General features: G+C 42.4%; 1 protein-coding gene across 6 annotated transcripts in view; it reads left to right on the forward strand.

Moving 5' to 3' along the window:
• Positions 1–13,111: 13,111 nt before the first annotated feature.
• Positions 13,112–13,791, forward strand: part of Mllt10 (MLLT10 histone lysine methyltransferase DOT1L cofactor) — a 140,836-nt gene continuing 140,156 nt past the window's right edge. For all 6 annotated transcript variants that reach the window (XM_031369092.1, XM_031369094.1, XM_031369093.1 and 3 more), the window contains exon 1: positions 13,112–13,193. In XM_031369092.1, coding sequence (XP_031224952.1) covers positions 13,127–13,193 — 67 coding nt within the window. In that variant the 5' untranslated portion in view covers positions 13,112–13,126. The remainder of the gene's footprint in view (positions 13,194–13,791) is intronic.

Consider the following 13,791-nt stretch of genomic DNA (forward strand, 5'->3'; position numbering starts at 1 on the left):
AATTCCGCCTGATGCACTTATATAGTGCCAGCCCTCTACATCCCACCCACCCCCGCCCACTCCCCTCCTCCAGCTATAAGATTTAGATTAAAGAGCCAAACAGCTAAGAAATAGTAAACTAAAAAAAAAAAAAAAAAAAAAAAAAAAAAAAAAAAAAAAAAAAAGTCTGTGTAGAGGCTCTAAGAAGACATTAAAAAGGTTGGCTGCGGTTCTCTGTTGGGGGTGGGGGGGCAGGGACTTTTGGTTGTTCCTGACTCTTGTTTAGATCCACCCCCCTCTCTTAGTTCCCCTGCACATGGTAGCATGCTTTAGTAAACATTTCAGATCTACCTTTCTGTCCCTTCTCTCTGCCTTTAAAACTGGAAATATAGGTGCTTTTGGAAATTAGTACAATAATGAGCATTATTTTCAAACTGAAGGTGTAATCTGTGGGATCAGCTAGAAACAAGGCAAAGGACAAGGGCTTTAGGCTGGATCTCTACCGACTACTCAGAAAGTGTCTGCATGCTCATAGAGAGGAGCCTTTACACTAGACATCTCAAGTACTCCCATTACACATCTGTCTTTTTGTCTAATACATCCTTTTGTTCCTGTAACTTCTCTATCCTAGTATGAGTGTGTTAAGGCTCCAGCACTGGGGGTTGTGTACACACACACACACACACACACACACACACACACAGAATGTGACAGACAGCTTTCTTATGGCCATCAGCACACGTTGCATATCCGGGGTCTTCTCCAGGCACATTGGGGGTCGATCTCGATAAAAAGACCCAGCAGAGGCCCCTGAGCGCTCACACATGAAAGGCAGGGGACTTTAAGATGGATTTGCATGCACACCGGGGATTTCGATCAATAGCTACCAACATTTATGGCTTAGATTATTAATGCGAAAGCTGGCCAAAAGAATAGGGATGAAAAATTAAAGGTATCTGTTATCAATTATGCTTAAAGTTATGCAATAATTTACTTAGTTTGCCTGGATGTGCAGATCCAGATGTATAAAGTACTATTCTTCAAAAGCCAGGGGGTTTCTTTGATAAATTTGTTGACCATGTCAGCTGCCTCTGCAATCAAAGATGAACCCAATTCAGATGATGGACTGTATTCAAATGTTTTTAAGAGAGGATATATCAACTTCTGTGTTTCTCAAACATATGTACATATGTGGGGGGATATGCTCAAATGAACATGTACATACACACACACACACACTTATCTCTGTAAGTCTAAGGGATGATTGTGAATTTATCACAGTGTGCATGTGATACCCATTGAGTTTGTAAATAAAATGTGACCATTTACTCAGGTTGGAATGCAAATTCTACAGTATCCTAAAAAGTATCGTAGTTTTGAAAACAAAACTGCTTGCTAAAGGAAAATTCTCTGTAGCAAATACAGTTTCTCAAGTATATGCTTAATGTCCACTTATTTCTGTATTTATTGTAAAAAAAAAACCAGCACTTTCAGTTTTTAAAGTGATGGACTGTGAAGATCTGAACATATTTGTCTTTACTTATCCCATATGAGTGTGCTAAATCCACCTTCCGATGCTCTATTTTGATTTATTTTCACTGTATTTTATGTTTAAATACCATAGCAATTCAGTCTGACCTCTTTCCTTGGAGCGCAGTAATGCACAAGGCACTCCCAGTCTTTTAAAGGGTTAGCTGAGAATGCAACAGCAAGTTTCCTAATGGGGAAAGTCCTTTTGAAAATCTAAAGGAAAACCTAAGAGTACTTTTGCATTTCTACACTACAACTGTTATATAATTAAAGTATTGAAGGGCATTAAAATAATCCTTTTTCATCCAAGCTCTCACCCATACATACATAATTTAAATGAGGATCACACACACCATGACCACCACTGTCTAACTCCTCACCATATACATTTGTTTTAGAGATTGCTGGGTACATTTTGTTCAAAGTGAATTCAGACAGAAAAGAGGAGGAATGTCACAAAGGGCCCAACAATGTAGACACAGTGGCTAGAGGAATAAGAGAAATCTCTTAAACTGTTAACTAAAGTCTAATAATGATGATGATGATGATGATGATAATAAGTTTAAAATAATTAAGTCTCATGTCTGAATAGGTTGAAGAGATAGGACAATATAGTGTAAACAGCTCCTCTTTAGCTAAACTTATCTGACATCCCATCTTCTCTTCTTTTTTGGAGGTGAAAATGGTAAGAGGAGAATAATAATTGCTGAAAATGAGGAATAAACTATAACTTAGGATATTTCCTTTAAACTCCTTTTTCTTCTTTTTTTAAAATCTCATTCAAATATATCAGGGCAAGTCTTCCAATAGGCCCATCCTTCTGTTCTTAGACGGTTGAAGAAAGCCCTGTCTTTAACAGAAGTTTGGGACACAGAGTATATGCCATGTTGTCTATTGACCCATAATCAGAATGCAGTGACCTTCTACCCTTTTTTGCCCCCTGACCCATCTTGAATTCAATGCAGCCTTTATAAATTTGCAAATCCTTGGAGGTAAAGGGGTTTTGTGAGGCTTTGTTCTGAAAAAGCGCAAAGAGTGTGCTTTCTAGATTAGACAAAGGTAAAGCCGGAGACCTTAGTGGATGAGATTTTATGCAGGTGAGCACTAGGCAACTCTTCAGATACTAATACTGAATATTGCAAGCTAAGCAAAACATTTGTAAGCACAGGAGAGAAGGAGGTTACAGATTGCATTAAATTGGAGTGTGGTACAAATCACTTCCATGATGTAAGAAATGGCCAGGCCACAATCTTCCCGCTTTTCTCATCTCAAGGGCTGTGGGGACCCTAGTGACCAAGGAAAGAATGGGGTGGGAGGCTACACAAGAGAAGGGAAGAAAGGTTGGGGGGGGGGGGGGGGAGTAAGACCTGATTTGAATCTGCAGCCACATTCCCTTATCTTTCCTGCTATCAGCCAGTTTAAAGGACACCATAATTATGGTAGTGATAAAACAATGCCTGCTTATGTGTGCTGAATAAATAAAGAATGTTTACAGCTTAAGAATCTTTTAATTCCAATTAAATGCTATCAGAGAAAAGCCACTTTTCCTACTGCAACTGCCTTCCCCAATTATCTTATTTTGTTGCAATATTTTCCTATGAAACACAAGGACCTTTCACAAGTGATCCTGAGCACAGGGGACAAACTCACAGAATGTAGTGTTCATCTTCTCCTATTAAATAATACACAGATCACAAGAACCAACATTTATTGGGGTAACCCAAGTTTTTTGTTTATTTTACACGAAGGCCAAATGCGGAGAAACAAGTGATTATACTACGTGTTGAGGCCTACCTAGGGGCTGCTGAAGATACACTAAAATCTTGAGCACCCAGGAATGGAAGATAAGACAGAATCAGTGAATGGTCCCTGGGAAGGGAACCCTCCAGTTCTGTTCTCTTGGCTTCAGCCCAAATCCTCCTCGGAACCCTGGAGCCAATCACGGTCTTCCACTTTCAGCTACTGGGAACACAGGGAAAAAAAGCGGGAGATAAAAAAAAAATCACGTTTGATTTTATGGATGTATATCATTTCATATTCATGACATCAGCAAATCACATCATGATCAGATTTAAACTTGGTTAGGAACTCTCATCCCCATCAGGATGAACACTAAATACCACTAAGCAGAAAATTTGGCTTTTAATTTTGTGATTATAGAGTAAAAACGAAGTCTATTAACTTAGAAAAGCTTACTTTTCAAATCCCAAGAACAATTTCCTACTAGTACATTTCACATAAATACTTCTTCTAAAGTTGTTCTACAACATTTTGATTCAAGCTTTTGTCCCCTCCTTTTCTCTGTGGTAGTGTTTTGTTTGTTTTTAAAAACACGTGGCCAAGGACATATCATGGAAAATGCACTCATTCTGTTAAATGCCTATACAAACCTGCCCTTTTCTCTGACTAAGTAATGATTTGCTGAGCAGAAGCCAAACAACAACAAAAATATCCTTTCCTCGAAGAAAGATTTTGTTTTTATTTGAAAGCAAAGTATTTGGTGAGCTGGTACAAAAATCAAACGTTAAAAAAAATCTTCAGGGTATTTCTAAGTTTTCTGTAGAGTTGCAGGCCCCTTCCCTTTTGAAAGTTTAAAGATCCAGTCCCCTCAATTCTACTGGCAGAATTAGGTGGACTTAGAAGGTCCTAAACGTGACCGATTCGCTAAGGCGGGGGGCTACAGCATGCAGCAACGTGCTCGGCAACTTAATCCTACGCTAAAAGAGGGCAGAGAGCGAAAAAGAATGGAAAATAAACTCTCTCGACGTTCCTAGTTACTTTCAAGGTGGATTGTGTATTTTAAGGCTGATGGGAGCATCTGGTTTTTGGAGGAAAAGGAAGAGAAGGTAAGTGTTTGTCCTTGTATCCACCAGTTCGTATAGAAACAATGAAAGAACAAAGGGAACCAACCACTTCCCCCATCTGAACATTTTGTTTCTCTCTGGATTTCAAGGGTAAAGCTTGCAATGGGACTCACTTTACTCTATCTTAAGTCGTAGGTTGCTGGGGTTGTTGAATTAAGAATGAGAGAAAAGTTGAGATGCAATGTCAATAGGCTAAATAATAAAGGCTGTGGTGACGAATCTGCACTGCGCCTGGCTGGCGCGGCAACTTGCAGAAGTTGGAAAAATGCATGAAGACCCAGCCCAGGAAATAACCTTTGCATACTAGGTCTTGAACTCATTTTTTAATCGGTCTTTTGTGTTGTTTAAAGGAATCTCTGCGCACAGACTGTGTAGTAGGTACTGTTCCATAGGAAGAGAGTGGTGGTGTTCGATTTAGGTCTAAAGTTGATCTCCTTCGATATCCTAAAATGAATAATTTAAAAGAAAAGGGGATTTGATTATTACGCTATTGCTTGCTAATAGAAGAAATGGCAGCGGGGGCTGAGGAAGGAGAGGGATGATATTTAAATATATTTGCTTTGGGGGTACTCTTTATTGGCAAGTCTGCTTTTGTGGATCTGTGTGACTAAGGCACTGAGTGCTCTCTTCATTCTATATAAATGGATCCGCGTGTTGGGGGGTGGGGGGCGGCAAAGACGTCGAGCACGTGAAACATTTTTTTTTTACCGTCCCCCAAGCGGCGACCAAGCCCCCATCCACCCCACCTCAAAATGCGTATATTACCTGCCCTGTTACAGTGACACATGTTTATGTTTATAGTCCTGGTTAGTAGTAGTGTCAAGAGCCGCGGCGAGGGGGGGGGTAGACGAGAGGGAGGAGTAAATGCAACCACCCCCACTTGTTGTTAAAGCAAATTTACTGCGTCCTTGCCGGCCCCATGCGGGGGGCTGGGATGAGTTGAGGGGAAGGGGAGAGTTGGGCTGCGTGTTGGCGGTGGAGGGGGTGGGGCAGTCTGAGCAGAGCCGCGACTCCTCTCTTTCCAGCAGCCCGGTCAATAGGGGAGCGCGCTGGCGCGGTGGAAAACAAAAAGGTTCCTCCCGCTCGCTGCGCTCACGTGGGGGGCTCTGCGCGCCGGACTCCGGGGCCCTGACCTCTGACCTCGGCTCCTCTCCGCTCCCTCCCGGGGCGGGGCGGGGCGGCGCGGCCACTTTTTACCCAGGATGCCACGCGCGGGCCGCGCTCCCCGAGCCCGGGTCCTCCCCGATCCTCCATTCCGGGGCTCGCAGCCCCTCCCCCGCGCCGCTCGCCCCGCGGGAGGATTCTCCGCTGGGGAACCCCCGCCCCGCCCCGCCCCGCCCCCACCGGGCCCTAGCGGCGGGGACTGCGGCCAGGCCGGGCGGGGTACTGGGCGCCGCGGGGAGGGCCACGGGGGTGGGGCGGGGAGGGCCCGGGGCGGCGGGCGGGAGGAGGCCGGGCCCGCGGCCCAGCCGAGGCCCGGACCTGTTGCCTGCCATTGGTCCGCTCGTCCCGCGCAGGGCCTCTCCTCGGCCGCGCCGCCCCAACCCTTCCGCAGAATCCGGGGGAGGAAACGGGGTGGCTCCTCTCCCCGCCTCCCTTCAACTTTTTTCTTTTCCTCTTGGGGGGGGAGGGACGAGAGGGTGAGGCCGACCTGCAGACGCCTCGGCGGCCCCAGCCTTCCTCGGAAAGGCTCGTCACGCGCGGGCCCGCCGCCCCCTTCGGCCCTCGCTATTTAAGTCCTTCCTTCGCCCCTGGCGGCCCGACTCGGGCCGCGAGCCCCCGGGCCTGCGCCTCCGCCCGGCCGCCTGCCCATGCCGTCAGGCTGGGTTGTGCCCTGGGAGCTACCCGTCCGGCCACTTTCTCCCCAGCCCCAGGAGGCCTAAGATAAAAGCCTTGATTTGCTGCGTCGGCCTGAGCACATCTTCTGCACGGAAGGCATTCGTTGGAGAGTTTAAAACAACTGCATTGAGAGGAGGGAATGAGAGGAGTTGGTTGGTTGCTGGTTAGGACAAGCGACGCGCTTCAGATTGTATTTTTCCTTAACGCGGCAGAGTGTAGTTCTAGTTAAATAAAGGTTGTGCTGGATTGGCTGTATTTCCTTGTAGATTTGGATTTCTGGGGGAAATTTTTTTTTTTTCCGGAAGGAGACAGCAACTCAGCATTACGCTGGCAATGAGACATGAAGACCACTTCTGGAAACCGAGGGAGAGATAGGAGAAATACATTTATAAAATAGGAGGGGGGCAACCTTTAGAGCTGGGGTCACCAAAGGAAGCGCCACGTGTAGCAGGCGGGGAAGGGCCAGGCTAAGGAGGTGGCGGCGGTCGGGAGGCCCGAGCCAGGCGGCGAGCGAGAAAACCCGGGGCCGAGGAGGCGGAGGGAGCTGCACCCGCCCGGCTCCTGAGTGCTCCCATTGTTCCGTGCCGGGCCGAAGTGTGCGTTGTCTTTGCCCGGGCAGGGGGACCTGGGACTCCTCCACTCCCGCCTGCGGCCCACGAAGCTCCTAAAGGCTCGCCCTTGCTCGCCGGGCCGATTTTTGTGACGCTCCGTGGCCTGCAAGGGGGGTTCCCAGCCGTAGACCTCGTAGGAAGGCATCTTCACGACGTGCTGCTGAATGGAGCCTGCTGCTCACTTGTTAGAGAGGAAAGCCACGTAGATATGTTTTTAAAATCACCGCTACATAAACGACAAATGTGCCTCTCCCCCGGAATGGGAAATTAGAGCAGATTATATAATATTTAAAACATGTATAAATGTATGGATTCGCAAATGAATGTTATGGTTCAAAGGAGTTCGGAAAATCACCTTTTTCTGCCCCTATTTGTTACTACTCAGCTCTTTGTTGTGTACAAGAAGTCTGATTTTAAAAGGAAGGGCTCTAACAAAAAGGGGCTTGGGGCTTGTTAAGGTGACACACATTTCCAAAATAATAGGGAATTTCAAAAGGGAAAAACATCCATTATCACTTAGAACCACGTTTTGGAAGTAATATAAATTTGCAACCCATCCTAAGAAACTGGTTTTCTTTGTGAGGCATGTGAGAAAAATATTTTTGGCAAACGTCAGTTTTTTTAAAATAAAGATTTCCAACAAGTGATTCTGGTCATGTAGACAAGACCAAAGTCATCATGCATGAGGGCTCGTGAAGAAATAATTCCAGCCTGTGGCAAAAGAGTAATTTGGATTTAAGATTTATAATAGACTTTGCGGAAATTCCTTCTAAAACACTAATTACGAGTCTGTGTATTATGCAGCACTGTTTCCCAAGGTGGATTTTAAAAAACCAATTAGAATTGATCTCTGATGGAATATTATATTTACACGTCATCATGAAGACATCATTTGGCAAGAGTTTTGAATTAGAAAAAGAAGTTAACAGATGATGTTGTAAATAGCATGTTGAAAAGACCCCTTAAGAGTCAGTTAAAGGTGGTGAACATTGTGATTTTGCATTTGAAATGCTATAGAAGTAGTTTGCATCTGAACACTTTAATTTTACTGGTCTTCTTCCTAAAGCTGCATTTCCTCCTGGAAAACACTTATTTTGAGGTACAGGGAGAAATTTCTATGAGAGAAGTCATTTAAAGTATAACTATGAGAAGGTTAGAAGAGCAGAAAATTAAGTATTTGCAGTCTGTTCAGTCTGTTTCACACTTATCCCCTATTCAATTTACGTTTTTATTTATAAACCTTGGAATATTTAGAATAGCTTTGCGAGTTTATCTGTTATGTAGTTGATGGCAGAAGACCAATCTTCTTTACATCTTTTACTATCTTAGGGTTTTTTTTTAAATCTTTAAAGGAAAAAATTAACTCACAATATACTTGTGAGAAAAACAAATGGTCAGAAAAAATGGGGGTGGGGACAGCGAGGGACAAGTAGCATTTCTGGTCAGTCTTTGTGAGACCTGTCTTTAATATTATGTCATATTTCTCTGCTTAGGCCAAAGACAATTGCTTTTTTAATTGGGCTAAAGTGCCACCACATAAAAATTCCCTACATTCTGGCTCTCAATTCCACAGGAAAGTAAGACTGACAAAAAGATCTGAGGCTTGTGTGTTTAATTCACCAGGAATGTTAAGCTTCATAAGATTCCCACTATGGGGTCATGTTGGTCCTTGGCACTGTTACTGTACAATGCCAAATATACACATTATTGATTTTCAAAATCTTAGATGGCTAGACAAACAGTTTATTAATTGAAGGAATAAAAATGAATTTGTCAGACTCATTCTTTCTGGGACACAATGCACTAATTAACACATCCCTGGGCTTGTTTCTGGATTTGGGAAGGAGTGCCCCCCCTTCACTGAGGAAAACATTTAAATCTTAAAAAGTGACCTTCTTTGGTCCAAATACTATTTAGCAATTCAGCTTAATTTGTCCTTTTCTTCTCTTTCTTTTCTTTTCTCTTTTTTTCAGTTGCAGATATTTCTCATTTCCTTATGTATTCTTCTATTTCCAAACTGATTTTCCTCTTTACCTGTTGAAAATCTTTCACTTACACAATCTTATTGTGTCCTATAACTGACAGCAGAATATGTTAAATTATTTTAATTATAAGAGATGCAAATGTTCAATGTCAGTAAAAAATGGAAAATGGACTCTACATTATATTGATGACACCCTGAACAGTCAGTTTTAATTGTCATCACAGGAAAAAGTCCAGCACTGCGAGTGTAAGGGTTAGGTAACATCCACAAGATCCAAATGCGTTCTAGAGACAGGTTTTTCCCTACTGGAACTTATGTGGCCCTTCATCTCCCAAAATGTAAAAATGTAAAGGTATTACATTTTGTATTAACATTTATTTATTTTATAGTAAAAGAAACAGCTCTGAAGCCAAAGTCAAGGCTAAGTAAAGCAAACTCCTAGAGAAGATGCCTGATTTTGGTCTTTGAAAATATTTCAGATTTAGATAACTAGATTTAAATTTGAGAATCACCTCTCTTTCCAAAAGTTACATGCATCTAAAAATAATATTAATTATAATTGATTCTAAGAGACTTCTGCAAATACAGTTGTAAATTTTACATGAAAAGGTGGATATTCAAATGTAGATAGTTCTAAGCCATTTGGTAAATACAGACTCTAACAGGCTCAAAAAGAGAAAAAGTGCATCTTTTCCTTCATATTCTGAATCTAGATTAAGAAACAAAAAGGACAGGAAAACAGAAGGGGACATTTGGTAAGAGGAAGATGACCAGGGGAGGGGAAGGGGGAGCGGGAGGGGGAGGGGACTAGAGAAGGTAATGGGGAGTAAATATAATGACAGCAAGTGCATGCAATAGATGCATGGATATACCATAATGAAACTCATTATCCTGTACAATATATACTAATAAACATTTTAAAATGCTCATCTTTCATGTCTAGTATATTAATTTTAACTATCAGAAAATTTTGAAGATACTGACTTGGAAAAGTTTTGCTAATCTTTAGAAATTTAACTTTGTATATGCAAAATACACTTGCTTTACTTTGAAGAATAAATTTCAGACTTTACTCATCTTTTTCAACACCAATGTTGAATGTTAAACAAATGTTTCTGTGGTCTTACTACTTCCAGGGCACTTGCTAGGCACACAGTAAGGACCAAGATGAGAAAAAAAATTATCAAGGAAGACCACCATGGCTCATTAAGTGGAACCTTGCAAAAGCCATTAACAGAATTTCGTAGTTTTCAAATTCTGAAAACATAATTGAAAAGAATACCTTAATAAGATTTGAATATATGATATCGGTGCCATGTCAGGGTATGCATCCATAAAGACAAGAAGGCTACTTACTGTAAATAACAAAATTGGTTCCAAAACTTAGTTAAAATAGTATGCACAGATATATACATATACATATATATATATGTATGTATATATAAAACTTTTCACAAGAAAGGTAAAAGTTTAGGTATCAAATAAATAAAACAACTCTTTACTCAAATTTCATCTGAGAGTGTACGTGGATCATAATTGGATTACTATTATTACTGTTGTTATTGTTATTATTGTTGTTGTTATTGTTATTATTACTTGTCCAGCTAGTTTATTTGTAAGGGCAATATAGCAAAATCGAGAAGCTAGCTAAGGAAAATAGTGTTACTACCACAGAAATATTCCTAGTGATATAGAAATATGCCTTAGTTTTTATGCCTTATTACAGAAAACAATCTTAGAATAATAGTTGTAATAGAAGGTGATAAAACTAGTTTTAAAAGGACATAAATATGAATAAGGATAACTTAGAAATCAAGCACTACTTTAAATATTTCTTTCATAAAATCTATTTAGGTAAATGATTATCGAAAAGAAAAATTAAAAAGTTGGTGTCTAGGTTTGAGACTAAAGAAAACTGTAAGAAGATATATTACCATGGAGTGAAAATACATTTTCCCATTATAGTAGGGTTAGAGGTTACATTATAAAATACTTGAGTTTTTTGTTGTCTGCCTCAGATGATTAGTTTAGAGAGGACAGATGGGCCAGTACCGTGTTAGACACTGTATGTAAGGAATATTCCAGACAGTAGGCTTCTCGTTCTCTCCTACAGGTATAAGATGTATGTGCATATTTGGGGAATATGGAATTGGATTTAAATGATAACATTAATATTGAAATTCTCTTCTACAAAGATAGTCTAACAGTCACATGGCAATTTAATTTTTGTATCACTATTTTTAAAAATGTACTTGAACTTTAGCAATTACAAGTTTTACCCACTCTGAGACCTGAGGATTAGCATATTTAGCTAAGTGTTTTTATTATATGTATGTGCAGTATGAGTCTCTGCATATCTCATGAAGGACCAATACAGTTTTTCCCTGTTATATTTCAGGAGTTTCTGGTACACAATGAATGTTCAGTAAATATTTGCTGAGTGAGTAATTCACTGCATATTTGAGCTGCTTTATTCTGCCTATTATTCTTCCTTTGTACTTGATATATTATAGAAATATATCAAATATACAACAACAAAAAGGTTAGTGTCTGGTACTTGAGTAAAAATGAAATGCCCTATTTATTTCCAGTGTTTTCCCTTATTTTCATGACTCAGCATTACAGAATGTTAAAAATCAGTTTTAAATTGGAATTCTAGTGTGTCAACATGTATGTATGCATGTAAACATCTTACACACAATTTCTGCTTCAGATACTATTATTTATGTATAAACCAGGCATAAACTGCATCTTTCGTATTTTTTAACAAATTTTTACACATTTTCCATTTTTTTTTATAAATCTCAAAAGTTCATATAAATGACAGTTTTGTTTTTGTCTTGAAAAGAGCAAGTATTTACTTACACTTATTAGGTGTTGCAGAATGAGGTAAGATACCCCCTTTTTTTTTCATACAAGAACTATCACAAATTAGTTCTATCACAAGAACTAAGCTCCCATGCATTACAAATAAAATGAATGTATTTTTAAATTACTTAGTGCATTAAGGCTTGACTTCAGTGTTTGGGAAGTTATACATTGATTTGCACCAAAATTAGTCTACATTATGAGGCAGAACAGGAATCAGACAATGAACTGATCTCCTTTGTATAAGGGTAGAGGTAAAATATTTGGTACAGTTAAAACAGTATACTTCTGTTTGAAGGCTGCCCTAGCTTTGTACACGTCATAGAGGTCCAGAAATTACCATATCTTCCTAAAAATGTCATTTTACTAATCTGTAGTCACCATTTCTAAATGTATTAATAGTAAAAGAAACTCCTCAGTTTTGTGTTCCTTTAGACATATTGTCTCCCTATCTATAACAAGCTTTGCTAAGTCCCCATTAGTTTGGATCTCACATAGCTTTTGAATGTATCTTCCCACAGATGCTTGCATTGTGCTCTGTTACTGTTCTTAGACTTTTAACAATTATTTTGAAATAGGAAAAGAACAGCCACATTACCTTTTTTGAACATTTTAAAACTTAATATATTTTCTGTGGAGTGCTTAGAACTTGGGGCATTTTAGCATCGTGTAAATGCATTTTCCAGTCCATATTATATTGCTAATTTCTAATAAGCCCTTTGTAGTTGAAAGTAATAAACCAAAGCCCATGAAGTTGCCTTGGAACTGTTTGTCATTTAAACACTCTGTCCATAATTCCCATTTCTTGTTAAACTTTTAAGAACGAACACTTTTTGCTTAAAATCAATATTGGGTACATGGAGAAAGGATTAGGGAAAGGTCTTTTTTTTTTGTGCTTAAAAAAACTACTCAGTCTCTAGCTAATTAATCTGCTCACTTGGTCTAATCTAATCTATATTCTATTTGTGTATGAGGAGGAAGCCCCCATATTTCTCCAATTTAAATGGCATCACATTTGGAAAGGTAAATCTGGAGAGTCGAGCTAGATCAGAGGAATCCTCACTCAAAACCGGGTACCACACTCTTAATGCTGTCATCCTTTGGTGACAGGCTAGGACGTGGGCTCCTTCCTCCTCCAGCTGCATTTTTCCAGATCACTCTATTACTTTGCTAACGCCACCAACCATTTGTATACCTACCAAGCTCTAATGCCGTCTTGGGGCTCCCGCTCAGAATATAGCCCAAACGCAGGCGATTTGCCTGTCTGTGTTGCACTTTCATTTGCCACGGGGGCCAAGATGGTGCGTAAGTGGGCGGTAGATCTGGTAACACTTCCACTGGGTGAACTTTGGGAAGAATCCAGGATGTGAATTTAATGGGTGGCGAAGCTGCGACAGTACTGTGAAGTTAGCGCGGCCAACTGCAGGAAGCCATGCTTCATTACACCCTTCATGGAAGCTGGCACCCTCTCCCAACCATTGTTACCCGCGGGCCAGTTCTCGAGGCACAGGCCTTCAGGTAGGTTCCCGGCGCCACGAGACGCTCCGGGGGCGTCCCCGGGGGCGGCGGCGACCGCGGCCCCCATCCATCCACCCACCCATCCACCCCAGCGCGGCCTCGGCCTCCGGCGCGCCCCGGGCTCGCGAGGCGAGGCCAGGCGAGGCGAGGCTGGGCCGCCCAACGTCCGGGAGCCCGCGCGAGCGCCCCAGAGTCCTCCGGTTGACTCCCTGCGGCCGCGCTGAGCAGCCGGCTCCGCTCGTCCCCCGCCTCCGCACACCTCGGCGCCGCCGAGCGGTGCGGGGGAGGGGAAAGCCTGGAGGTAGGCAGGGGCCGGGGACGCGGCGGCGCGCACGCAGGCCTCGCCTCTCCGGGCCGCCTCCCTCACGCCGGCCGCAGGGCGGGCCAACGCGTACGCCGGGTGACGCTCGGAGGAGGAAGCGCGGCCCCTTCCCCTCCCTCGCCGCCCCGGGCCCAGCGGGAGCCCCCCCAGTGCGCCTGTGCGGAGGCCCGCTTGATTATGTGCGCCCTGGTCGGGCGGCGGCGTTAGCGGCCGGGTGGAGGTGGGGAGGGAGGACGCCGCGGAGGAGGAGGAGGAGGCGGTGGCGGGGAGGTGGGG

The sequence above is a fragment of the Mastomys coucha genome, unplaced genomic scaffold (assembly GCF_008632895.1).
Source record: "Mastomys coucha isolate ucsf_1 unplaced genomic scaffold, UCSF_Mcou_1 pScaffold15, whole genome shotgun sequence".
Lineage (NCBI taxonomy): Eukaryota > Metazoa > Chordata > Mammalia > Rodentia > Muridae > Mastomys > Mastomys coucha.